The following is a 24712-nucleotide window of genomic DNA, read 5'->3' as shown; positions in this document are numbered from 1 at the left end:
GATTTGATAGCGGTCGTATGCCATCCACATTGAAAGTGTATGTGGCCGCTATAACAGCCTTTCACGCGCACGTCGAAAATCGCCCGATCGGCAGAAATGACCTGATCATACGGTTTTTAAAAGGAGCAAGAAGGCTGAACCCTCCTCGCCCTTCTACTCTACCCACTTGGGACTTGGCGCTAGTGCTTGACGCTCTCACGGGACCCCCGTTCGAGCCCATACAATCAGCGAGCTTGCGAGCGCTCTCTCTCAAGACAGCGCTCCTGCTCGCGCTGGCCTCTGTTAAGCGAGTTGGAGACCTACAAGCGCTTTCAATTGACGACTCGTGTATTGAATTCGGGCCAGGTGATTGCAGACTCAACTTGAAGCCTAGAAAAGGTTATGTGCCTAAAGTGCTTTCGACTCCATTTAAAGCGCAGGTCATATCACTATCTGCTTTCCGCCCCGAAACACCAACCGGGACAGAGCCGCTTAATACACTGCTGTGCCCTGTACGAGCGGTGCGTACTTATATCGAGCGCTCTAGACAGTTCAGACTCTCGGAGCAGCTATTCGTATGTTTCAGTGGACGTACAAAAGGACTTTCTGTGTCCAAGCAAAGGCTGTCACACTGGATCGTCGACGCAATTGCTTTGGCTTACAGCTCTAAAGGTGTGGAATGTCCGATAGGGGTTCGTGCCCACTCAACCCGTGGCCTCGCATCATCCTGGGCCTGGGCAAACGGCATATCTATTCAGGACATTTGTACGGCGGCAGGCTGGTCGTCACCCAGCACTTTCGCGAGGTTTTATAACCTAGATGTGTCGTCGCTTGCCTCGCATGTGCTGTCAGTACGAGCAGCACACGCGCTTACTCAGCCGTGATCTGAGATGTGTATCAATGGTTTCGACTAGGTCGTATACACCCTGTATAGACGCACCACCAATTCAATGCTGTCCCTATCAGTTTATCACAGTATTATGATATAGTTCACCACGTCTTTTAGGACTTGGTCACCATCATACCGGTACGGCTGTGCATTATAACATGATTTCATTGAAATTAAACAATTTCAACTAATCTATTTGTGAAAGCGCCGAAGCCATTTCACATTCTTTGTTTCACCGGAGTTAACTCCGCCCCTGATGTGACGCGGCATCGTCTAGCTGCCGCGCCCCCTGACTTTACATGGTTTCGACTAGGTCCTGTAGACCTGAGCTGTGTTTACTAAGAGCGCCAATATCATTGCCGTTCTCATTACGGCTCCGAATGTGAAACTTGACATACTTAGTCGAGCTTGGCTCCATCGCTGTGACACGGCGGGATTTTATACGTTCCCAAAGCAATGTAGAGTGACCGAATTGAAGGGGAACGCTCTCGGTTACTCACGTAACCTCGGTTCCCCGAAATGAGGGAACGAGACATTGCTCTTATTGCCGTGTCACCGAGCTCAGGATCTTACAATGCCTAGTTGCTTCAGTCAAAGATTCTGAATGGATGACGTACAAGCGTGCTTTATATAGTGACGAGCCCCCTCATATTTTGCGCGCTTGAACGCCATTGGCCAGTTTCACTGGCGTGATTCAATAAGGCTTCAGTAATATTCGAGGAAAATGTATTTCCCAAAGCAATGTCTCGTTCCCTCATTTCGGGGAACCGAGGTTACGTGAGTAACCGAGAGCATTTTGTCATTGATGTCAAACCTGGGACTACGTACAGCAGTGCTCCAGGTGTGTGTTCATGGGGTGTGTGTGTGTGCACTTGGATAGGTAAATGCAGAGCAAAATAAAAGGAGTATGGGTTACTATACTTGGCCACACATCACGTCCTTCCTTTTCCACTATTTTAAGTGAATATTGAATACATTTTGGTCTGTTACTCAAAGCTATCGTACAGCTTGTCACATTAAAAACTTTTACTATACTTCTGTTGCTCTTTTTTAGAAAAATAGTCAGGATTTTCATGGAAATTTGGAAAAGTTGAAATCTTATTTGATAGAAGTGAATTCAGGTAAATTGGGAAAGTTTTGGCACTGAAATTTCTGAAAAAGTCCCAATTATTCTGAATAAACCATAAATAATTTTTTGATAATTTTAATCTGTTGTGAAACAGTTAACATGTGATCAAAACTATGTATATTCTATGTATATTTTAAATATTACATTATTATAATCAGCTACATGTTAACATATTGGAATTGATTCTTGAAAACATACAGATGAATCAGGACAATACTAAAATACTACGTCCAAAAATTCACATTGTGGCCGTTACACTTCTGAACTTACATTCAAAGCACAGAATCATAGTTTTTGGTGATTATGCAATAGTGAAAAAAGTAGATGTTTATACAGGTGTTTTATGCTTCTGCATCTTGGTACTCACTGCCATGTTTTGTTTTTGTTTTTTAGATCAGAATTAAACTTGGACAAAGGCTTGTATCACTTTTACATTTATTTTTAAATTTACAAAATATTTTATATTGATGTGAAGTTCTATATTATGGTTTTGCATTTGTATGGTTGTTCAAGAGGAAAAGTAAACAAGTTGACCCTAAACAGCACATCATTTACAATAACAAGCTGACATATTACACAAAATGTACATATTCATAATATAACACGAGTGTTTGTGTACAGTTCATGGTAAATTAGTATGCAAGGGCACACATAGCCAAACTGAACTCTGAATATTCAGAGTTAAACGTCTCTCTTTTTTTTTTTTTTTTTTAAAGTCATCAATTCTAATTCTAGCTTTCATTTCTCTCTTGAACAGAGAGGGAATTCAAACTCAGGTTGCTTCTTTTGTGTTGATTTATCACTGCATAGCAGGAATCACCAATAAGACCTCAGCGATCCATTCCATTGTCGTCCTGGGGTTGCCCTTGAAAACAAGCCACTCGTAAACGTTCACAAAATTCCAGCTCCTCCTACAGGAAAGAAAATTTGTCAAACATTTAAGTCATTGTGACATGTGAATCAGAAAATTCAATAAAACAGTGGAGGAAAGTGCTTAAATTTCATTGGGAACTGAATGGCTCAATATTATTTACATAAATTATAGTATTTCATTAGCATTTTGAATTTAATTTTTATATTCTTAATTTTCTATTTAATTAAATTTTTAGTAGACCTACTTTTACTATTTTTTATTTTTAACCCTCTGGGGTCTGAGGTCATTTTGGGGCCCTTGAGATGTGTTGACATGCCCTGATATTTGTGCTTATTTCAGCTTCTTAAATCATACTATTGACCAACATGTAATTTTTTTTGTATTCAGCACAAACTGTGCTACAATAATATGTGACCAAGATGGATGTACATGTCTGCATTTCTTAGAAAAAAAACATTATGCGTGGTTAGTAAGTTTTAGGGAAAATAATGTAGCTGAAATAAGGCCATAAAAGCCACACTAAATCGTCCTGAATAAGACTTTTGAGTAATCAGTCTTGTAAGCTAGAATATTTACTTCACAATTATGTGAAAATCATTCAGCTTACTCATTCACAGAAAACAATATATTGATTTAAATTTTTAAAGACATGTTTTGTGATCGAGAGCCAATATGTGAGGGAGTGGAAATGGGCTTGAATATTAAGTGGTTCTCACCTGAGAGACAAAGGGCCCTCCCCTAAAGCTGCTAATGGGCCATCAGTGTGACTGTGACTGAGGCAGGTAAGAGAGTGTGAGGAGACTGAAAAAATGGGGTTTTTAAATGATTTGTATTTTATTTACAACACAGTATAATCAAAACATACATAATGAAGGTCAAAGACACATTATTGTGCACACTGATCTAACCACAGAGATGTGAACAGACTTTGAGTTATTCCTGCAACAGATTCTGTTCAACAAGTGAAACAAATACCTGATATTTACTTATTTCCATGGATTCAAGAAGAAAAAAACACAATCAGTAGCCAAGGATCTTGTTTTACCATAGAATATCAGTGTAGTTGACCATCTGATGTTGGTACAGCGCTCTCAGAGGAAAACATCTTGAAGAAAGTCATCAGGATTCATCTGTGGTTCAGGTACCTGGCCCAAAAAAATACAAACAACCAAAAAAAAAAACATTTGTGAGCATAGACTCATGCATGCTTTGTACTATCATACACAAAAAAAGACATTTACTATCTGAGAAACTAATTATTATTGTTTAGTATGTTATTAAAATCTATTTTTGAACAGAGTAGGCTATTAATAATAAACATGTTCTAAACAGACTCGTAGTATTCATCATTTTACAATGTACTCTCATATTACTTTTATTGTTTTATATAGAGCATGAAAACAACAGTTTGGGGAAAAAACTACTATGATTGTGTAGTCATATAGCCTAGTATGCCTGATTTTATAGCAGCTGTTATGATTCTGCAGCACTAGACTCAAGTATGCTGTGATGTGAACCACAAAAGGATGCACTTTGTACTATAAAAAATTATATTTTATATCGGAGAAACTATTATTGTTTAGCATGCTATTATAATCTATTTTTGAACAGAGTAGGCTATTAATAATAAACATGTTGTAAACATACTTAGACTCATAGCATTCATCATGTTACAATGTACTCTCATATTACTTTTATTGTTTTATTTAGAGCATTAAAACATCATCCTGCCATAAGAAATTGAAATACAATGAATTGTCCATCATATTCAAACACTGTAGTCTGGAATTACAGTTTGGGAAAAAACAACTATGATTTTGTAGTCATATAGTCTAGTATGTATGATTTTATAGTAACGTTAGCTGTTATGATTCTGCAGCCATAGACTCACGTATGCTGTGAACCACAAAAGGATGTACTTTGTACCATTAAAAAAGGATATTTTATATCTGAGAAACTAATTGTTATTGTTTAGCACGCTATTAAATCTATTTGTGAACATTAAATATTCTCCTAAACATTCTTAGATGCGTAGCATTCATCATGTTGTCGGTTGGGAAAAACCCAACTAAACGCGTTCAAGTTTGTCACAATAACACGCTAACTAATGCAAAAAAGAAGCATTTACTTACTCAGATCGATCTTCTGTATGAAGTCTGGCACTTATTCTGAGGTAAATACAGCCTTTACTCAGCGCGTCTCCTTCCAGAAACGAGCAGCAACAGAGTCTCGTGACTGTTTGTTGTTGGGCGTCTCCAAGCGCGCGCGCGTCACGTGGTTATTTACATGTGAACACGAGGGGGCGGGATCTCATTAGAAATAATGAGTTAGACTGGACAGACTGAACATGGTGTCGGTTTCATACTGATTACTTTATCACAGAACATTTGTTTTCGATAACACTTACTTCATTTGAAAGCAGACACTTTAGGCTTTCTATAGAGATAACTCTCATGTTTCTGTGTTGAGTATTCGCTGAGTTACACTTCATTTTAGTGACCCGTTACTATAAACATATCGCGGAGACGGAGAAGACAGAGAGCGCATCCTGTTGGTTTTCTTTTTTTTTCCAAAACCACAAAGTTTTGTTGTAATCGTGAGTGTACTCAAAAAAAAGTAGACACTTAACAGTTTCGATTGATGTATAACACTTATTTGTGTGACCAAAATCAACAGAGTACTTTTAGTGTCTTTTGCACTTATCGTAAAAAAACCGAGTTCGTATCGCCGGCGATACGGCGGGCCCCAGAGGGTTAAGATTTCTTTTTTAGCTTTATTTTTATTTAATTTTTAGCAATTACATAACTTTTAATTTACCTTTTGTTTATACTAATTATTTTATGTCAGTTAGTAGCCAAGGCAACACATTTCTAATTTTCTCAAGTTTTTCACCCAATATTTATATTTTATTTCAATAAAAACATTTTAATAGCTTTAGTTTACGGTACCAAACGTTGACTGGCTCATGAACAGTGGCAAATCTTCAGCTCCTCGTCGTGTTTCAACACCGTTCTGATCAAATCTTAAATTGTCTGATTCGTTCTGATACCTTACACGATACCAAACCCTGACTGGCTCATGGACAGTGCCAAATCTATTGTTATTTGCTAATAATGTGGATGAATTGTATGATGTTAATGTAAAATAGCATTTAATTAATGTGCAAGATTTTAGGAAGGCTGTATTAGCTACAAGGGCAGCCTAAAGCACTGCATAATGCATCTATATTATTTTTACCCGGCCATGTTGCTCATATCTACATGTGCAGCCTAGGTGACATAAGCTTAGAAGGAAAGTCACTTCAGAGGCAAAACAAGTTAGTTTTGAAGATGGATTGTCTTTAGAAGAACATGTACCTACAAATCACAAAAAATAAGACCAGGGAAAAGTAAATAGGGTCCATTTTGATTCAATGTTGATTTTAACATTAGATTTGAACGTGAATGTGAGAGTAAAGAACAAAGTAAAGGAACAAAAGACAAATAAAACAATAGCTTACCAGGCTCTCCTCTTGCCCCCTTAGGTCCTGCACTCGCTGGTTGAGCAGTTCCTCCAAGCCAAGTGACGGATCTCTGCAATCGCTCACACCGCGGGAAGAGTCCTCAACCAGACTACAAATTCATGTTGAAAAAAGAAGTTAGAAACCAAGTCTCAAACTCCAAAATTTAGTTCCATCAGCAAACTGCAGTTTTGTTTTCATCATGCAACAACGCTACTAACCAGCAGAGGACACCAAACACATGTTCATGTACAGAGGAATGAGGGGAGCGAAGAACTGACACCAGCTGCTGAACCATCCCCATAGACAGCACCGTTTCTGAAAAAGAAAGTAGGATCGAACACATGAAACACTAGCTATGTTTCCATCCAAAGGTTGCAAATTTAACTTGTGCGCAAAATTGCATAAAACATTTACGAATAAAGCACCGCTTCCATCCAAAGAGTCAAAGAGAACAAAATAGTCACTTCCTGATAAACTGGCTCTAAAGATAAGAAAAGTAAGGGAAGCCACTAATGCAATCATTTTCAAATAAATTCCTTGCACCCCAGAGTAAGCAGACAAAGCACAATAAATGCGATCATTGCTATCGGAGGTGGATAGACTTTGACGACAGACTGTGCTCAGGCATTTCAGAATGATTATACTTTCACTTTACTTTTTTTTTTTTTTTTTTTTTTTACTTTTGTCATTTAGCAGACGCTTTTGTCCAAAGCGACTTACAAATAAGAAAAAGTAACTAAAACTAAAAGTTACAACTCTATAAATACTATATACCCACATAATTAAAAAAATAAAGAAATTAAATAAAATTGACACATGCATAACTTTTCAATAATAAAAATATATAAAATGAAATAAAATAAAATATATAAATGAATAAACTCAAATAAAAAGCGATACTTCTATCCCTTGCCGGTGTCCCTGCCCGGTGGAGTCGCACGGTAGAGTTGATGGTCTTTACACTCTTCGGTCTTCACACTAAGAGGGCTTCACACGACGACTGCCGCGGTATAATAACCTTTTTTATACCAATCCAACAAATCACCATTTCAATTCAGCTGGACACACTTTCCTGTTTATCAACTACAAATGGCCAAGCAAGTGCACACACTGACAAGATACACGATGCAGTACGAGACCAAACGCGTACTGATTTCAGCACCTCTCAACAACTATAACAACTTATAATTATAACAACTTTTCAGATGTTGTGCAACGAGATCCATTCGCTGGTTAGTCAGGTTATGCCGTCCCATCACGCAAAGTCACAAGGAGGAATTTATTCGCTAAATGTGTTTCCGTCTCCGATTATTCGCATTGCCTCTTTTTCCGCACAGGTCAAAAACCACCTCGAGCAAGCATAAAAACTGTAAATTAAGGGATTTGTTTTTTCTCAATTCAGCATTTCCATCACTCGATTCTGATGCGATTCTTCAAAATGCGAATAAAAACAGGGTGATGGAAACTGTTACTCATACAAACTGGACACTTGATGGTCTAATAGACTCCAGAATCAGAACTACCTTTGTGTTCTGGATGACTGGTCAGAAGGTTTAATAGAAGGAACGCTGATTTAGTTCTCAGTTTCTCACTGTCTGACTGCATCCCCCTCATCAGCACTGAAAAGCCATCATTTGACAGGAAGTCCCGCAGACCAGCTTCCTGTTCCCGGACTAAACCTGCAAGTGACAAGAGTTAAAGATTCTTAATTCCAGAGATGGCATAAAGAGGAGACTTGCTACTGTAAGCTTTTTTTTAAAAAACAATGTTGGGTCACCAACAAAAAATAACTAGTTTTTATCAACTTAAAAAGACCAAAGTTTTTCCATGTTTCCACAAAGATGTGCATCCCATCAAATGCTATAGTGTTTTGAAATAAGCTCATCTGTCAACTGATAGAAATGTTTAGTCAAATCAAACATCCCTCATCCACAAAAACAAAAGAGAATATGACCCAGAGTCATTTAAAATCAGTTGTTGGCTTTCATTAATAATTGCTTGGATTATTTTATAGGGGAAGTCGTGGCCTAATGGTTAGAGAGTTGGACTTGTAATCCAAAGGTTGCGGGTTCGAGTCTCCGGCCGGCAGGAATTGTAGGTGGGGGGAGTGAATGTCCAGCGCTCTCTCCACCCTCAATACCACGACTGAGGTGCCCTTGAGCAAGGCACCGAACCCCCAACTGCTCCCCGGGCGCTGCAGCATAAAATGGCTGCCCACTGCTCCGGGTGTGTGTTCACGGTGTGTGTGTGTGTTCACTGCTGTGTGTGTGCACTTTGGATGGGTTAAATGCAGAGCACGAATTCCGAGTATGGGTCACCATACTTGGCTGAATGTCACTTCACTTCACTATAGTTGTACACACAAAAATTTCCCAATATGAATTTGTTCTTGCATCTGCATTATGCAGAGAAACCTTGCATCTTGAGCTACATAAAGCAGCTTATTTCAATTCAGATATATTTTAGATGTAACAATTTCTTCTTAACACAATTAAATAAATATAGAATAAATTTTAGTTCTGTTAAATCCTGACGTGGTCATGAAAATGTTTATATGCGGTCACACGCTTTGTGAATATCCTGATATCCATTGTAAAAACTTGGTCAATATCTATCAAGACTTCTACCTTTATGCACATTTATACTTACAGGACACTGCGTAGAGTGCTTTAACTCTAACTGTGCTGTTTGCATCATGATCTGTGAGTTGCAGGAGCCTCAGCAGCGCCCCCTGGTTGAGCAGGTAGAACTGCACCTCTGGCATGTTCTGGGCACAGCTTGCAACGAGCTGAGCCGCCCTCCATCGAATCCCAGCCTCGGAGTGACAGAGACACCGCGACATACACAAATCCAGACCGCCCAGCTTCATCAGATCTGCACAACACACAGAGAAGTGATGCACGTGTTAAGCGTTACAAGAAAGACAACAAGCAAACACACGCACAAACACACACCTCTTGCATTGTCCAAGTTCTCGCAGAGCTCAGAAAGCATTTCCAGCGCTTCCTCTCGCTCATCATCCTCTTCCTCCTCCTCGCTCCCTCTTTCCTTGCATTCATCTCTGCACAGCACTTCCAAACAGCGTTTCATCTGCTCGACCTCATCCATCTGTCCTTTACACACTTCCGCAAGAGCTCCTCTCAGAAACTCCATCCTCTAAAAGTTGGATAAAGGAAAGCATTTTAATATGCAACACTAAGATCAACAGAACAGAATACACTTGTAAATCTGTCGGGACACATATCAGAGATTGCATGGTAGTTGGCGCTACTGTTTAGAAGGAGCGTTATGAGTTTTTCCAACCTCTTGCGTCATAGGTTCTTGTGGAGCTGGATCTTCAGAAGCAGAACCAGCCTCCACAGCCATCTGAAGCACACCTTGCAAATTACGGGGGTGATGCCTGTTACCTCTGCCTTCTGCCATCTACGGAGACAAAGATGCATCAACACATCCTTTTCCTGTTAGTCCATAAATGCTTTTTAAATAGGCCTAATAAATACTTTAATTATTAAAACTTTGTAAAGACAAATGATAGACACAAAAATCACATTTTCAGTTTGTAATACTAAATATTTGTTTGGCTTCGTTTGCTGCCGTCACGTTGAGAACTTAAATGCTTTAATTTTTTAGACATTTATTTCACTTACAAATATATCATCACAGATGTTTTAGACAATTTGCAGATATGTATAAATACTTCTCTTATTGTAAATAACATCTGTACATTCATTTAAACAATTACAATTTTGTATCTACACTTCTCCATCTGTATATAGTGCATTATTATGTCATTTCCTGTTTTTCTTATATTAGTGTTATATTCCAGGTCTTCTGTGTTATTCCTATGCATGTCTGCACTATATCTGTTCTTTCCTCTGCACTGGAAACTAGTCAAATTCAAGTCAAATTCCTTCTGTGTGTAAAGATACTTGGTAATACATCCCTTTCTGTCTCAGTTACATTTTCACAAATGAAGTTTTTCACCTATGTATTTCACTTACAGGTATTTTAAAGATGATAATGTTTTAACGTATTTATTTAACTTACAGATATAATATATCTCACAGACAAGCGTCCAACAGCCAAATATACAACTAAACTGAATCACATTCTACTGCAGGTACAAAATAAAGATAAACACGGGACAAAACAAAGCGGCCTTACCTTTGAACACGCCGTGTTTAGCAGTAACTTAGTATGAGTTATACGGCCGTGTGTCCGAAAGTTTCCCGGCAGCAGTATGAGCTCCGCTGATATAAACGCACCGCTGCGGCTCCAGAAGCTTCCAGATCTCTCGACGCACACCGTCAACTTCTTCTTCGTCTTCTTCTTCTTCTTCTTCGAGGTTTAACGGCGGCTTGCATCCAAGAGCGTTGCATTACCGCCACCTTCTGGATTATTCTTCTGCGATGTTTTTTTTATTATTATTGCAAATCAAAACATTATAGTACTTGAGAATTAACACGGGGCATACGGACAACATCACATGTAGATATAAGGGCTAAGTTACACAAATCAGCATAATATAACATTACTCCAGTTTATTTCCTCCAGCATGTTTTCCGCGATCATATTCTCTTCCTCAAACCCGTCCTAATTAAAAAATATCTCTTCCATCTCCTCTGTTGACTTTACCGTAACGATCACCGTTTACCGTAACGATTACCGTTTTTAATCATCCTTTTAAATCAATGGCGAAGGGAAAGAAATAGAAAATTAATAAATATTAATATTACAAGATCCTCATGTTAAGTGGCAGGTCTTTCCCCAGTTTTACAGTAGTAACTTGTATTTTTAAAGTTTACAAAGTTTCAAATGTAATTGGGTGGGTACACCAAAATATATATACAACGAGAAGTTCATTAAAAAGTAGTTGTTGTTGTATCTCAAAAGCACAAAGGTTATTCCAGTCACATTAAAGAGCAATGCTTACAGTCACAGTGTCGCCGGGGGTCCGAAATTATTTTTAAATGTAAAGAGCCGACTTTTCATTTTTAACGGTCAGTTTGTTTAGAATGTTCACGGTAAGGCGCGTGCGTGCGTCTCTGAGCATGCGTGTTTGTCATTGTCCGCAAAATGGCTGCGCTCGTCAGCATCCGCGCGTGCCTCTCCGGTGAGTTACAAAATGTGTTTTTTTTCTTATCGCGTGGTATTGACATTGTTTTCCAGCTACGAGTGTTTTGCGTGTGGAATCTATCATTTATACGCTTATAAGTGAATGTCAGTGTGGATAGAGGAAGGATGCTCGGGCGGTCCGTAAGCAAGGTCAAGTTCCTCAGCCTGTGTCTTATGTAACTTACCATAGAGATACAGCAACTTAAATGACAGTAACGCATCAGGTCGTGCATGCATATATAACTGAGAACCTGTCCTGTGTCAAGATTAGACTTCTGGGAAATGGATTAGGATTGTTTCAGTCTCGTGCTGTTTTTGACAGCTATGCAAAGAGACAGAATTTGATTCATTGGTTTTGTGGTGGGTTGATTCATGTGATAATGGGCCCTGTTTTTAATTGTTATCATTGTTAAAGTAATGTTCGGACACAAATCTGAATCATAAAACTGTATAAATCTCATGGTAGATGAATTATTAGGTTTGTGTATGTGACAAAGCAAATTTCCCCCTCATGTTTTCCAGCTCTGCAGTTGAGCTCCCCGAGTTTACTGCACAGCTCTTATAAACTGGTGAGTATTTTCATGTTCAAATGTCCATAACTTTGCACAATAGAAGATTTCATTGAAATGCACTAGAGTAATAGTATTGTTTAGGATTATCATAGGGACTCAACCCAAGCACAACAATTTCCCTTTTTGTTTAAATTACTTATACATATATATATATATATATATATATATATATATATATATATATATATGACTTATATATATCAATGTATGACAATTAATTTCACAAAGGTCTATAGGAACATTTTACATAATACAAGTAATGTTGAAATGTATGAATGTTTTTTTTTTCCCTCTTAGTGTGCAGTTCCGCTAAGTCGAAGGAATTACGCAGCAGAGGCAAAGAAGGTTTTCTCTCGTAGTAAACCCCATTTGAACATCGGGACCATTGGTCATGTAGATCATGGCAAAACCACACTGACCGCTGCAATCACCAAAGGTAAATTGATGACTTGCTTTTTGCTCCTAGTAATCAAAAATTGTTGCGCTGACTGTATTTTCTTCGTATATTGTGTCAGTCCTTGCCGAGGCCGGTGGTGCACATTATAAGACATATGAGGATATAGATAATGCTCCTGAAGAGAAGGCTAGAGGAATCACCATCAACGCCTCGCATGTGGAGTACACCACCGCCAACAGACACTACGCTCACACCGACTGCCCCGGACATGCCGACTACGTCAAGGTACTGCTCACAGATCACACATCTGACTACACTACCATTCAGAAGTTTGGGGTCAGTAAGTGAAGGAATTAATACTTTTATTCATCAAAGATATTGATCAAAAGTGATAGTCATCATCTTAGAATGATTTCTGATTTCTGACCCTGAAGACTGGAGTAATGATGCTGAAAATTCAGATTTGAATCACAGGAATAAATGACTTTTTCAAATATATTAAAATAGAAAACAGTTATTTGAAATTGTAATAATGTTTCACATTATTACTGTTTTCAAATAAATGCAGCCTTGGCAAGCATAAGATACTTCTTTTTAAAAACATTTTAAAAAATCTTACTGAACCAACATTACTGTGTGTGTGTATGTATACATGACCATTACATCTGTATTATAAATGCATGTCTCTGTCTGAAGAACATGATCACAGGCACATCTCAGATGGACGGCTGCATCCTAGTGGTGGCGGCGACCGATGGTCAGATGCCACAGACGCGTGAGCACCTCCTGCTGGCGCGGCAGATCGGCGTGGAGCATGTGGTGGTGTTCGTTAACAAAGCCGATGCCGTGGAGGACAAGGAGATGCTGGACCTGGTGGAGCTGGAGATCAGAGAGCTGCTCACAGAGTACGGCTACGACGGCGAAAACACACCAGTTATTATTGGATCGGCACTCTGTGCTCTAGAGGTAAGGATAGAGATGGAGAAAGTATGTATCCTGTAAAGTAAAAATACAGTAGTATTGAGAAATATTTTTTAGAGGTCAACCGATTGATCAGGACGTTTTTTGGCATTTTTCAATTAATCAGTGTCGATAGTGCTGCAGATTAGGCCGATTTATAGGCAGGCACACCTGCGGGCAGCTAAGCTTTGTTGTGGAGCGCTGTACCGGAGAACCTCTCTCCCTCTGAGGCTGCGTGTGAGACTGAGCACCTCACACTCTGCAGCCGCGGTTTGTTCACACACACAGCTTCAGCTAATGATCCCAGGGCAAAACAGAAATTACGTTTTACCCTACTAGAATTGATGCTGCAAAGTTATCATATTCATAAGTGCAACAAGTCATTTGCATGTGAAAGTAGAAACGCATGCAATTGAGACAAAACTTCTGGGCTGATTATAACATCCACATTAACTTTCCTCATGAAATGTGTCTGGGTCCGGCAATGGCCTGCACGATGTCATTGTCAGTGTTGCCAGATTGGGCGGTTTTAAATTTGATTGTGCAGTTGGACAAAATTTGGACTGGTTTGGGGGCAGTTTGGCGGTTTTCAAACATATAAATTGTATAAGCTAATTGGTTAACAAACAAGACCAAGTGTGCATGTATTGCATCCAATCAGTTATCGTGACGTTACTAAACACACGCATACTGCAAAGACGACTGGTGCTGATGTTGACGTCGCGGCCGCACTTTTAGCCAATCACTAGGGATCGGCAGACAGATGTGAAGATTCATGAGTGACTGGTTTTGTCGTCATTATTTTGTTTAAGGAGTTAAAAATGGCTCTTATCAACCTTGATTGACATATTCTATCACATTATTTTGACATTTAAAGATTTGGCCGTTTCTTTTGTTGGAGTGGGCGAGTTTTTATGAGGTTTTGGGCTGGAAATCCTATCTGGCAACACTGGTCACCAGCACTCTCACACCGTGTCCATCGGCAAAATCGGCGTCATATATCGGCCATCAGCTAACCTCTAATATTTTTACAACTAATCATTGAACACCAATAATTACTAAGAACTGAGCATCAAATCAGGATATTAGAATGATTTCTGAAGGATCATGTGACACTGAAGTCTGGAGTAATGATGCTGATAATTCAGAAATTACATTTTAAAACATCCAAACAGAAGACAGTTTGTTTAAATTGTAATATATATATATATATATATATATATATATATATATATATGTATGTATGTATGTGTGTGTGTGTATAGGCACTTAGGCGGTGGTGAAGAGACTGGAATGATGTGTTATGAACTGTGTTAAATCACAAATTTCAGTGCTGCTGTTATGATTGTGTGTGTTCAGAACAGACAGCCGGAGCTGGGTGTAAACTCCATTATGAAGCTTTTGGAGGTGGTAGATAATTATATTCCTTTGCCAAAGAGAGATCTGGATAAACCATTCCTGCTGCCTGTAGAGGGAGTCTATTCTATTCCAGGTGTGTTTTCTTCTTGAGGTAGTGCAGATGTGGTATTTGTGTGAAAAGTTGTGCTTTTTTGCTTGCATCTCTGAAATGAAGAATTTTTTTTTTTTTATGTCTGTGTGTTTAACTGTGTGCAGGTCGTGGTACTGTGGTCACTGGCACACTAGAGCGAGGAATGATCAAGAAAGGAGATGAATGTGAATTTCTCGGACACAGTCGTTGCTTTAAGTCTATCATCACTGGTGAGAAAAATATTTCCTGCTCAATGCATAAACATGCATGTCATCTTAATAGGCAGTACTTTAGTGTACAAAATATGGTTAATGTATTTGCTATGGATCTTACATTGAACATCATTGATGTCTTATTGTGTTGTGATGAGAAAACAAATCACCCTTTGGTATTTGAATATGGTTATTGGAGAATTTTATTTTCAATATTAACATGTTTAAAACTGAAAGCGTGAAATTGCATGTATTAACCACTATTATGGCGAGCCAACTGGAAACACAAAAAAAGTGTTTTTTGGGGGTTTTTTGTATTATGATTTTTATCTTTGGTGTTTAAAACTATTAAAATATATATTATATATAATAAATATTAGATTCATGTGTTTAAACCAAAATAATAAATTAAAACTATTAGGTGAAAAGTTTAGAAATGTTTCCTTGGCAGCTAAATGAAATAAAATAAGTTTAAGCTGATGTTCTAAAACTGAAATAAAAATAATTCAAAGCTGAATAGAAATATTTAACAACAACAAAAAAACTAATAAAAATGACACGCACAAATTACTAAAACTTCAACTAAACTTAAAATGAAAACTGAATATATAAAAGTACTAAAAATTACAAAAGTATATAAATAATACTAAAACAACAAAAAAATAAGTTTAAAAAAGTACTAAAATTGCTAAAACTAAAAAATACACACAAAAAAATCTAATAAATCACAACAATAAAATGAGACAAATTAAAATGAAATCTGATAATATGAAGGTAAAAGCTAATTCAAAACATTAATAAATACTATTGTAGTATATAAATATTTCTCGTTGGGCACCAAACAGGATAGCTAAAATCAAATCTTTTAAGCAATGAATCACTTTTTGGGGGTCCAAGAGGGATATGATTTGGCTTTACACAGAAATTCAACTGTCGCTCTGATTGTCTGTATTTCTTGCTCGTTCCCTCAGGTATTGAGATGTTCCATCAGTCTCTAGAACGGGCAGAGGCGGGCGATAACATGGGCGCTCTGGTTCGCGGTTTGAAGAGGGAGGATGTCAGGAGAGGCATGGTGATGTGCAAACCGGGATCCATCCAGCCACACCAGAAAGTCAAAGCTCAGGTGGGTGAATGTTAAAACCATAACCATCAGTTCAGCAGCTCTGTCCTACTTCACAATCTAATCAATCATTTAAACTCTTTGTCTTCAGGTCTACGTCCTGAGCAAAGAGGAGGGCGGCAGACACAAGCCTTTCTGCACAAACTTCATGCCGATCATGTTCTCTCACACCTGGGACATGGCTTGTATAGTAGAGCTGCTTCCGGGGAAGGTACGTTTTAACTGTGCAAATACTGAATATCAGCACCAGAAATGTTTACTCTAAATTTGTTGCTCTCTCCGCCTCTTGTCTTCATAGGAGATGGTGATGCCGGGAGAGGATGCATCTCTGATCCTGGCCCTCAGGCAGCCCATGGCTCTTGACAAAGGCCAAAGGTTCACACTCAGAGACGGCAACCAAACCATAGGCACAGGCCTGGTCACAGAAATCCTCCCCATGACAGAGGATGACAAATACAACTGGGGCTGAGAAAGATGACAAGAAAAGAGGAAACTCTTTGAGACTCTGGTGTCCGAAGCCTTTTTGGACTGAAGTTCTAGAAATGTGACTCTAGAATTAAATTGCGGCCCTGTTTATATTGCAAAATTAAAGCTGTTTGCTAAGGAGGATGTCTTTGTCCTAATTGCTGATGTCTTTGCGAACCCTTAAAATATGTGCCCACCAATTTTCTACATGAAGCAGCAAGTAAAGTATCACTCAGATCAGAAATGTGTAATAATGTGTCCATTTAGCACATCGAAACATGCTCTGCTTTCATTATCCTCTGTCTCATCTGAGCTGTCAGTTATTCACAAAGTGAAAAACAGTACATTTGAGGAAAGTTTCCAAATTTAAACTATACTTGGCTTGTCATTCCATGCCGCTCATCTACAAACACACATTGGGCTCTTTTGCTGTCTGTTTTCTGGTCATCTGTCTAAAAAATGGAATAAAATGAATTCAGTAGATGTGTAGACTCAGATTTGTGTCTGTTTTACATTTAACCACTTTTCAACAATAAATGTAATGGGCAGAAAAGTGTACAGTGATAATGTACGTTGGTGTCAAACATGTTGTAACCCTAAGAAGCCAATTTTTCAAGTAATTGCTTTAAAGTGTGCTGTTTAAATCAAAATATTTAAATGTTATGGTGAATGTAAGAAGATAAAATTAGGAAAAAGCTAGGTCTGTTCTGAATCTGAATTTTGCTTTTTGACAGTAAACTCATTCAAGAGGCCTTTATTGTTACATTTACTTGAATATTATTACAGCCATAAAACAATAAACAGGAATGTTCAGGAAGTTCTTGACAATGAGACTTCAAACAAGCAAAACTGCATTAAAAAAATGACTACTGTGATGTAATTTGATATTTTACTATTCAAATAACTGCATTAATTATGTAGAAATAATACATTTAAATAATGAATTCAAATGCTGACGTAAGATATGACCAGGATATTTTTGTGATATTTATTAGTTTATCTCCAAATACAATATACATTTTTAGGAACAGCCTAAATATTTTTCTCTACCCAGATCGCACCAGCTAAAAGCAGTTTGAGCACGACATCTTAAAAGCAAAAGTAGGTAGATTTGTGTATTTTTGCTACTTTGGAGCTCCCCATAGTTAATTAAGTGGAATTCACTGTTGCAAACGTAACACTGTCGTAATTACAGACCATCTCTGAACACGTGCATTTGTTGCTGCGGTAAAGCAGTACCCGCTCACCAAACTTACAAACACCCAGACCAGACGCTTTAGGTAGCCAAAGCAAAGAAAAAGGAGGTGGAAGGATGTTGATGCTGATATTTCAAGGTAAAAAATAAAAATAAATAAAACAAAAAATGTGCTAAAGGAAATTCGCCTTTTAAAAATCAATCAATGCCATGCGACATTTCGAGTGAAATTCAGGATTTGATTGGATAGTGAAACGAGGGTTGTGTCATTGTTTCTTTGCAGTGATGAATTGTGCCCTAAATGAATATGAAGCAAAAAATAGTCCATTTTGATTTCAAGTTCAAGGTTGTTTTTGATGTAGCCTATACAGTTATATAGCTATTATCCAGTAGCTGCTCTCAAAGGTTTAAATTAAAAAAAAAATTAACTCTCAGTTTCTCTCATGTAATTGCAGTTTGACTGCAGTTGTCCATTTCTCTGCATCACTTTCATTCATCCTGTCTTCCTCCAGCCATCTCTGTCAGGAACGAGACTGGGATTCCATTCATCTGCTCATATGAATCTGAAACAAGCGTTTACGCACACACTGAATCACATGTTAAGAGACACACATGTTTTCAACACATACACACACACACACACTCACCATCCTCCGTGGTGTCCTGGGCTGCTGTGAAGTTGGTGTTGTTGTATAGACAATCTGGCCCGGACATCATTTCATACGACTCTGGAAGGAAAGAAAATGACTGTTCTTACAGTATTTCATACCATACATGTGCATATAAACACACAGTGGCATATTTACCAGTGTCTGTGTGGTCCAGAGCGAGATCTTGTTTTCCATCTTCATCGGGATTGATGTAGTCTGTGGCATATTTAAGAGAGATCACCACACATTGATTTGTCTAATATATATTCAAGTTAATAGAATATCAGATCCATGTGTTTGATCCCTCACCCTCGTCTTCAGTGGCGTGTTGGAGTTTCTGTGTCTGTTTGCGAGGCTGAGCATATAAACACCCCTCCATGTTCTCATATGACTCTCCATCTGGAGAGAAATCAGATCAGACCCCAAATACAAATTGGGCTATGTCCTGTCCTACAGGACTCCAATCCAAACTACATCAGAATCAGAATGAGCTTTATTGGCCAAGTATGTTTACACATACATTAAGAACTTTGTGTATTGAGGAGCTTTAATAAGCACTCAAAGGTTTGGAATATATAGTGATAATGTTTATTAATTAGGAACAAATTATTTCAATTAAATAAGTATGCCTTGAACAATTTCAGACCATGTTCTGTCCTCTTTAGCTGTAAAAAATGCTGGGTTATTGTAGTTAAAATTAAAATTATTGAAAAGTTTTTTGTTAACTGAAATCTGATAAATAAAATATAAAGATTAGAGTAAAACCTGAACTAGAAAAAAAAAGTCTTTGAAGAATGATTTTGAAGCAGTAAAGAAAGTAAAAAATAAATAGCGATATAAAATAATTATAATAAAAAGGCCAAAATAAATCACAAAACAAAAATACAAAAAATCTGAATTAAAATTATAGGCCTAATAGTATACAAGTAATACTAAAATAACCTGGGTCTATACTGGCCTTCTGTGATTTCTGTAGCTTGCACTTGCAACAGCAAGCCCTATTTTATTAATAACTTAAGTAAAATAAAGTTGTTAATTCCTCACCACTCACCAGTATCTGTCAAATTGCTAGGCAGTTGTAGGGTGTTGTGATGTTCCTGTGGCCCTGCCACGTCCTCTTCTCCAATTGCATCCGGGTTTAGGTAATCTAAAACCAACAACACGTTAATTGCACCGTAAAGCCACTCACATAATTACTGCCGATCAGGATTTACCTTCATCTGCAGAAACATAGTATGTGACTTTGTCTTGATTGCTGTAGATAGCTGCTTCTACATTCTCATATGACTGCGTCTCATCTGTCGAAACAAAAAAAAGAGTGACTGTTTTTTAGGGTTTATTTTTGTGGTTTGTCAATCATCTTTCTCATTGAGATATTATGTGGAAAATTATGATTTGATATTTGAACACTGTAGTATTTTACCCTTCTTGTTGTTTTCAGCGCTCTCCATATACCTCTGAGTACCACTCTCAATGCACCTGTGACAAAACACACATTCAAAAACATAAAATAATCATCTTCTGGAATTGTAAGTTTCCAGAACAAAAAATTAAGGTCATGGCTTGATTTAATAGTAATAGTAAAAGTTCGCCAAAAATGAAAAATAAGATGAAAAATTACTCGCCCTCAGGCCATCCAAGATGTAGATGAGTTTCTTTGTTCATGGGAACAGATTTGGAGAAATGTAGCATCACATCTCTTGCTCACTAGTGGATCCTCTGCAGTGAATGGGTGCCGTCAGAATAATAGTTGATAAACAGCTGATAACAACATCACAATAATCCACACCACTCCTGTCAATCAGTTAATGTCTTGAGATGCCAAAAGCTACGTGTTTGTAAGAAACAAATCCATCAAGTTGTTTTTAACTTTAAACCTTTGCTTGCTAAAATACGAGGCCTCTATCCATGATATTGATTTCTCCAGTGAAAAAATTGCCTCGTCTGAATCAGGAGAGAAATATGCAATATATATGCAGATGAAGATACTATTTACAAGTGAAAACAGTTCTAAACAAATATGTTTGTGCATTTTGATGTAACAGGACAACAGAAGATTGACTGTTTAACAGTGGAGGACAAGTTATTATGGATTATGGACTTGGCCAAAGGCAATGGTTTCAAATTAAAAACAATTTAATGATGGATTTGTTTCTTACAAACATGCAGCTTTTCATTTCATAAAACATTAACTGATGGACTGGAGTGGTGTGGATTACTTGAGGATTATTGTGACGTTTTTATCAGCTCTCATTCTGACGGCACTGCAGACGATCCGTTGGTGAGCAAGTGATGAAATGCTAAATTTCTCCAAATCTATTCTGATGAAGAAACAAACTCATCTACTCATCTTGGATGCACTCAAAAAAAGACATTTGAAAATAACTTAATTCAATTATGGACAGTGGTTCCACACAACAGAAACATGGTATCTCTACTCAAACACATAATGTATGATGAACTACACTGGATTGAGTAAACCATGTCCAAATAACTTCAATCAAGTAAGTTCACCCTAACTAAAGTATTTGAGTAAAGATCACGTTTCCATTATGTGGAACCATTGTCCATAAATGAATTGATTTATTTCAAGGTAAAATATTTTTTGATGCAGCTGCTATTTATGACACATACTAAACACACTAAATATAGCTCTTATTGTTACGAGTGTTGTTATATCCAAGGCATGCCTAAATTAGCTTTTTTTATTTATTTTATTAAAATAACATTAATTCTTGTTAGCAGGTCCTCAACCCAAGCACATGCTCTACACTTCACTAACCCCCAAAAGCACTAACATAACAGAAACTCTCTTAAATACAAACATAAAAGAGAATTAAACATTAATATGTATCCCCATTGTATCATCTTGAGAAAAGATGCATAAAATAACATTTCATTCGAACATTTACTCTCCTTATCCATCCCTGTGCAAAGCATGATGGGAAGTGGAAATCCTGTTCCTAGATTCTGTAATGATACTTTAACACAACTAAAATCATTTATGTATCATAACTCCAGAGACAGACAATCCAGGAGTCAGAAAGTAAAAGTCCTGCCTTATTTATTGCACTCATGAACTCAGCAGCTGATTTCACCAGAGAAGGAGCCAAATCATTGTTTTTAATTCGCAAATGAGTCTCCAGTCAAATCCCAAGTGATTCAGGGGGAGGGGGGGGTTAAGAACTGCATCAGCTCAGGCTTTTAGACTTGAACACTTATCATACAATCCTCAACAGTGGTGACATTAATTATTCATACTGCAGTGTATTATGGGACTTTTTTACTATGGTGCTACCCAGCATGCATTGCAACATGAAGAATTTTGATGATTGTCACCATTGTTGAGATTCATATGCTGGTTCTTGATGTCTGTGTGGGTCTAAAAAGCGTAAGAGTTCAAATATTAATGTGCTTTACATACACTAGATTTCAAATTAATTCATTATAACGATTAGAGCAACACTCCTTGCATGCTGTAGTTTCATGGGGTTGATTATTCAAAACCTACCTGGCAAATTGTCCATTTGTGCTTTTCCTCTGCTTTGTGGGCGCTGCAAGAAAAATGTGTTTTAGATCATCAATGTAATAAAATCAGCCAGCATTAAGTCTGTGTGAGTATTTCTCTGTGTCAGTGTGTGTATGTTTGGGTGTGTTTACACTTACTCTTCCTGCGGCGTTGTGTTTTGCAGATGTACGTGAACAGAACAATCCCAATCAGAAAGGCTGATGCAGGAACTGTGTAGAGTAACCAATCAGGTCGAGATGCTAAATGCAAAACACACAAATAAACGAATAAGTGAATCAGCATTTGATTTATAATGACTTAATGCTACACACAAACATACCTGTGTTATGTGAGAGGTTTTTGACTGCTTCGAGATTAGGTTTGCTGTGGGACACATAGTCAAACGTGGTTGTGATAACTTCTGTGGAGCCTGTGGACATGTATGAATGGTCTTTCTTTAGAGTTGAAAGTTCACTTCATGCTGGTTTAAATTTATATGTGATATAATCAGACACCATGTACACATTACAGAAACGTTTTAACACACACTGTAAAAATGATTTTTCGAAGTTGTAAATAAAATAAAGATTATTTTTACAAGAAAATACTATTTCAGTCTTTCTACTTCAAACTATGTCATGTTTAATCAAATCTTGCCATTTCTTTCTAACTATTTATGAAACTTACTAGCAATTTCTGAGTGAAAATTGTTTCGAATTAAATCCATTTTTTCAGTGTACTATCTGAATCAGTTAATTAAAGTGTAACTGATTGCACCAAGAAAAACAAGAAAATAATATTAGAAACAATTCTCAGAAATATCAGGTCACTAGCACTATTAGATCAAACTTTGTTTAACCCTCAAGCATCCTTCGTGGACAAATTTGGGCACAAAGGTCTCAGCTGCGATCCCAACTTTTTTTTTAAATAAATGTCATATCACTGTCTTTCGATAAAAAAAATTCTGCAGTTTTTTTTATTTATTTACCTCTAAAAGTACAATATTTTTATATAAAATATGCTTATATTTTTGACCCTGGACCACAAAACCAGTCTTAAGTCGCTGGGGTATATTTTTAGCAATAGACAAAAATACATTGAATGGGTCAAAATTATAGATTTTTCTTTTATGCCATGTTCCATGAAGATATTTTGTAAATTTCCTACCATAAATATATTAAAACTGAATTTTTGATTAGTAATATGCATTGCTAAGAACTTCATTTGGACAACTTTAAAGGTGATTTTCTCAATATTTAGATTTTTGTGCACCTTCAGATTCCAGATTTTCAAATAGTTGTATCTCAGCCAAATATTGCCCTATCCTAACAAACCATACATCAATGCAAAGCTTATTTATTCAGCTTTCAGGTAATTGTTCAGGTACATTTTGAAAATTTACCCTTATGACTGGTTTTGTGGTCCAAGGTCACATTTAATTATAATATAAATTAATTAATTTTAGTATTTCCCATTCATTTCATATGTGTGCCCATTTTGTGGCACGAATGACAAATTAAGGAGTTTTTTTTTTTTTCAACCACTTAACTTTGTTGAATAGTGTCCAACCGAGCCCTCTTTTGTGTGTGTGTGTGTGTGTGTGTGTGTGTGTTCAGGTGGCAAAACTACAAAAAGTAGCCAAGTCTTGAACCGCTCAGATTAAAGAAACTATTAAAAAAAAAAAAATTATTTTGTCCAAATTTGTCCCGAATGACATTTGAGGGTTAAATTTTTTTTTTTTTTTCATAAAATCAGTTGCTGTTCAGATTGGCTTTTGGATTAAGTCACTTCAACTTGAATTGCTTGTAAAAAATGGAGTTGAATCTTGTATAACTTTAAAAAAGGAAGGTGAAATTGGTTAAATTATTTTGATGAACTAAAAGTGATGAAAAGTTGCCTTGATAATTTTTTTTTAGAGTGGTGTGTTAATTCTGTGATTTTAACATTTGAATCAAAATAATTGAATTAAAACAAACAGATTTAATCTCTTCTTTAGATCTAAGCCTGGTTCTGTATCATTAGTGAAATTACAAGGAAGAAACACTCGACTGAAAAGAATGTCATGACTTTTGTGGAATTGTGGATTTGTGACTTGGTTTGACAAATTTCTCTTGAAAAACAGCATCATCTTCTAGATGTGCTTCATGTGACACCCTCACACTTTCAGTCTTACTCTGTTTCTTTTCATACACGCTCGCAGACAGATCCCAAGGGAGGGACTGCGTGTAGTATTCGCAGCAGCTGCCACACGTTTCCTTTCTTTAACACACTGCCCACAAACAAACATTTGCAACTGCATTTTCTCCGAAGTGATGTTACAACTGCTGAAGCACAACCATACGCAGAACTATCCAGCACCAGAAATATATAGATATTTAATCTAACTTTTAACTATTTAACTTTAATTAACAGTGTGGGAAAATTGCATGGCAATTAGTAGAGACCAAAAACAACATGCAATGTATTAAATTCAGTGTATTCCATATTTAAATAAGTTTAAATATTTAAACATCTACACCCGCAATTACAAAAACTATTGCTTCAATTCAGACAATCTGTATATTATATGCATAACTATAGGTCTGTATGAACTACTGTGATAGATACACCTTTTTCTCTTTTCAAATACACTGAAAAAATTATACTAAATTATAAA

At 37.1% G+C, this 24712-nt stretch overlaps 3 protein-coding genes across 3 annotated transcripts in view; 1 reads left to right on the top strand and 2 right to left on the bottom strand.

The window, feature by feature from the left end:
• Positions 1-2417: 2417 nt before the first annotated feature.
• On the bottom strand, positions 2418-11420 carry hspbp1 (HSPA (heat shock 70kDa) binding protein, cytoplasmic cochaperone 1). The gene is made up of 9 exons (XM_079387554.1): positions 11307-11420; positions 10538-10777; positions 9677-9796; positions 9328-9529; positions 9023-9247; positions 7897-8052; positions 6592-6688; positions 6371-6482; positions 2418-2908 (listed from the first exon to the last, which is right to left on the bottom strand). The coding sequence occupies exons 3-9, from the start codon at positions 9794-9796 to the stop codon at positions 2828-2830; spliced, it is 993 nt and encodes a 330-aa protein (XP_079243680.1). The 5' UTR covers positions 10538-10777; positions 11307-11420; the 3' UTR covers positions 2418-2827.
• Positions 11421-11428: 8 nt separating this feature from the next.
• On the top strand, positions 11429-17691 carry tufm (Tu translation elongation factor, mitochondrial). The gene is made up of 10 exons (XM_079387542.1): positions 11429-11486; positions 12011-12057; positions 12358-12496; positions 12576-12742; positions 13154-13423; positions 14777-14909; positions 15032-15136; positions 16090-16241; positions 16330-16449; positions 16537-17691. Exons 1-10 carry the CDS (start codon positions 11450-11452, stop codon positions 16705-16707), a joined length of 1341 nt encoding a protein of 446 aa, XP_079243668.1. The 5' UTR covers positions 11429-11449; the 3' UTR covers positions 16708-17691.
• The window catches only part of LOC306851382 (uncharacterized protein), a 7439-nt gene continuing 167 nt past the window's right edge, over positions 17441-24712 (bottom strand). The window contains exons 2-11 of the mRNA XM_079387564.1: positions 22397-22486; positions 22215-22316; positions 22060-22102; positions 19972-20027; positions 19763-19846; positions 19600-19695; positions 18858-18947; positions 18705-18764; positions 18546-18626; positions 17441-18461 (exon numbers count right to left, since the gene is read on the bottom strand). Coding sequence (XP_079243690.1) covers positions 18388-18461; positions 18546-18626; positions 18705-18764; positions 18858-18947; positions 19600-19695; positions 19763-19846; positions 19972-20027; positions 22060-22102; positions 22215-22316; positions 22397-22486 — 776 coding nt within the window. The 3' untranslated portion in view covers positions 17441-18387. The remainder of the gene's footprint in view (positions 18462-18545; positions 18627-18704; positions 18765-18857; positions 18948-19599; positions 19696-19762; positions 19847-19971; positions 20028-22059; positions 22103-22214; positions 22317-22396; positions 22487-24712) is intronic.

This window comes from Barbus barbus (assembly GCF_936440315.1).
Source record: "Barbus barbus genome assembly, chromosome: 3".
Taxonomy (NCBI): Eukaryota; Metazoa; Chordata; class Actinopteri; order Cypriniformes; family Cyprinidae; genus Barbus; species Barbus barbus.
Note: the sequence above shows the minus strand (reverse complement) of the source record. Positions and strands in the feature narration are given on the sequence as shown.

Bases quoted from the DNA above. Each gene is read 5' to 3' on its own strand.
- hspbp1 (XM_079387554.1), bottom strand. From the start codon at position 9,796: ATGGCAGAAGGCAGAGGTAACAGGCATCACCCCCGTAATTTGCAAGGT. The intron at 8,053-9,022 runs GTAAGTATAAAT...TGTCACTTGCAG, and splicing joins AGCACTCTACGCAGTGTCCT to GTTTAGTCCGGGAACAGGAA. The intron at 6,483-6,591 runs GTTAGTAGCGTT...ATGAATTTGTAG, and splicing joins GTGTTTGGTGTCCTCTGCTG to TCTGGTTGAGGACTCTTCCC.
- tufm (XM_079387542.1), top strand. From the start codon at position 11,450: ATGGCTGCGCTCGTCAGCATCCGCGCGTGCCTCTCCG. The intron at 12,497-12,575 runs GTAAATTGATGA...ATATTGTGTCAG, and splicing joins GACCGCTGCAATCACCAAAG to TCCTTGCCGAGGCCGGTGGT. The intron at 12,743-13,153 runs GTACTGCTCACA...CTCTGTCTGAAG, and splicing joins GACATGCCGACTACGTCAAG to AACATGATCACAGGCACATC.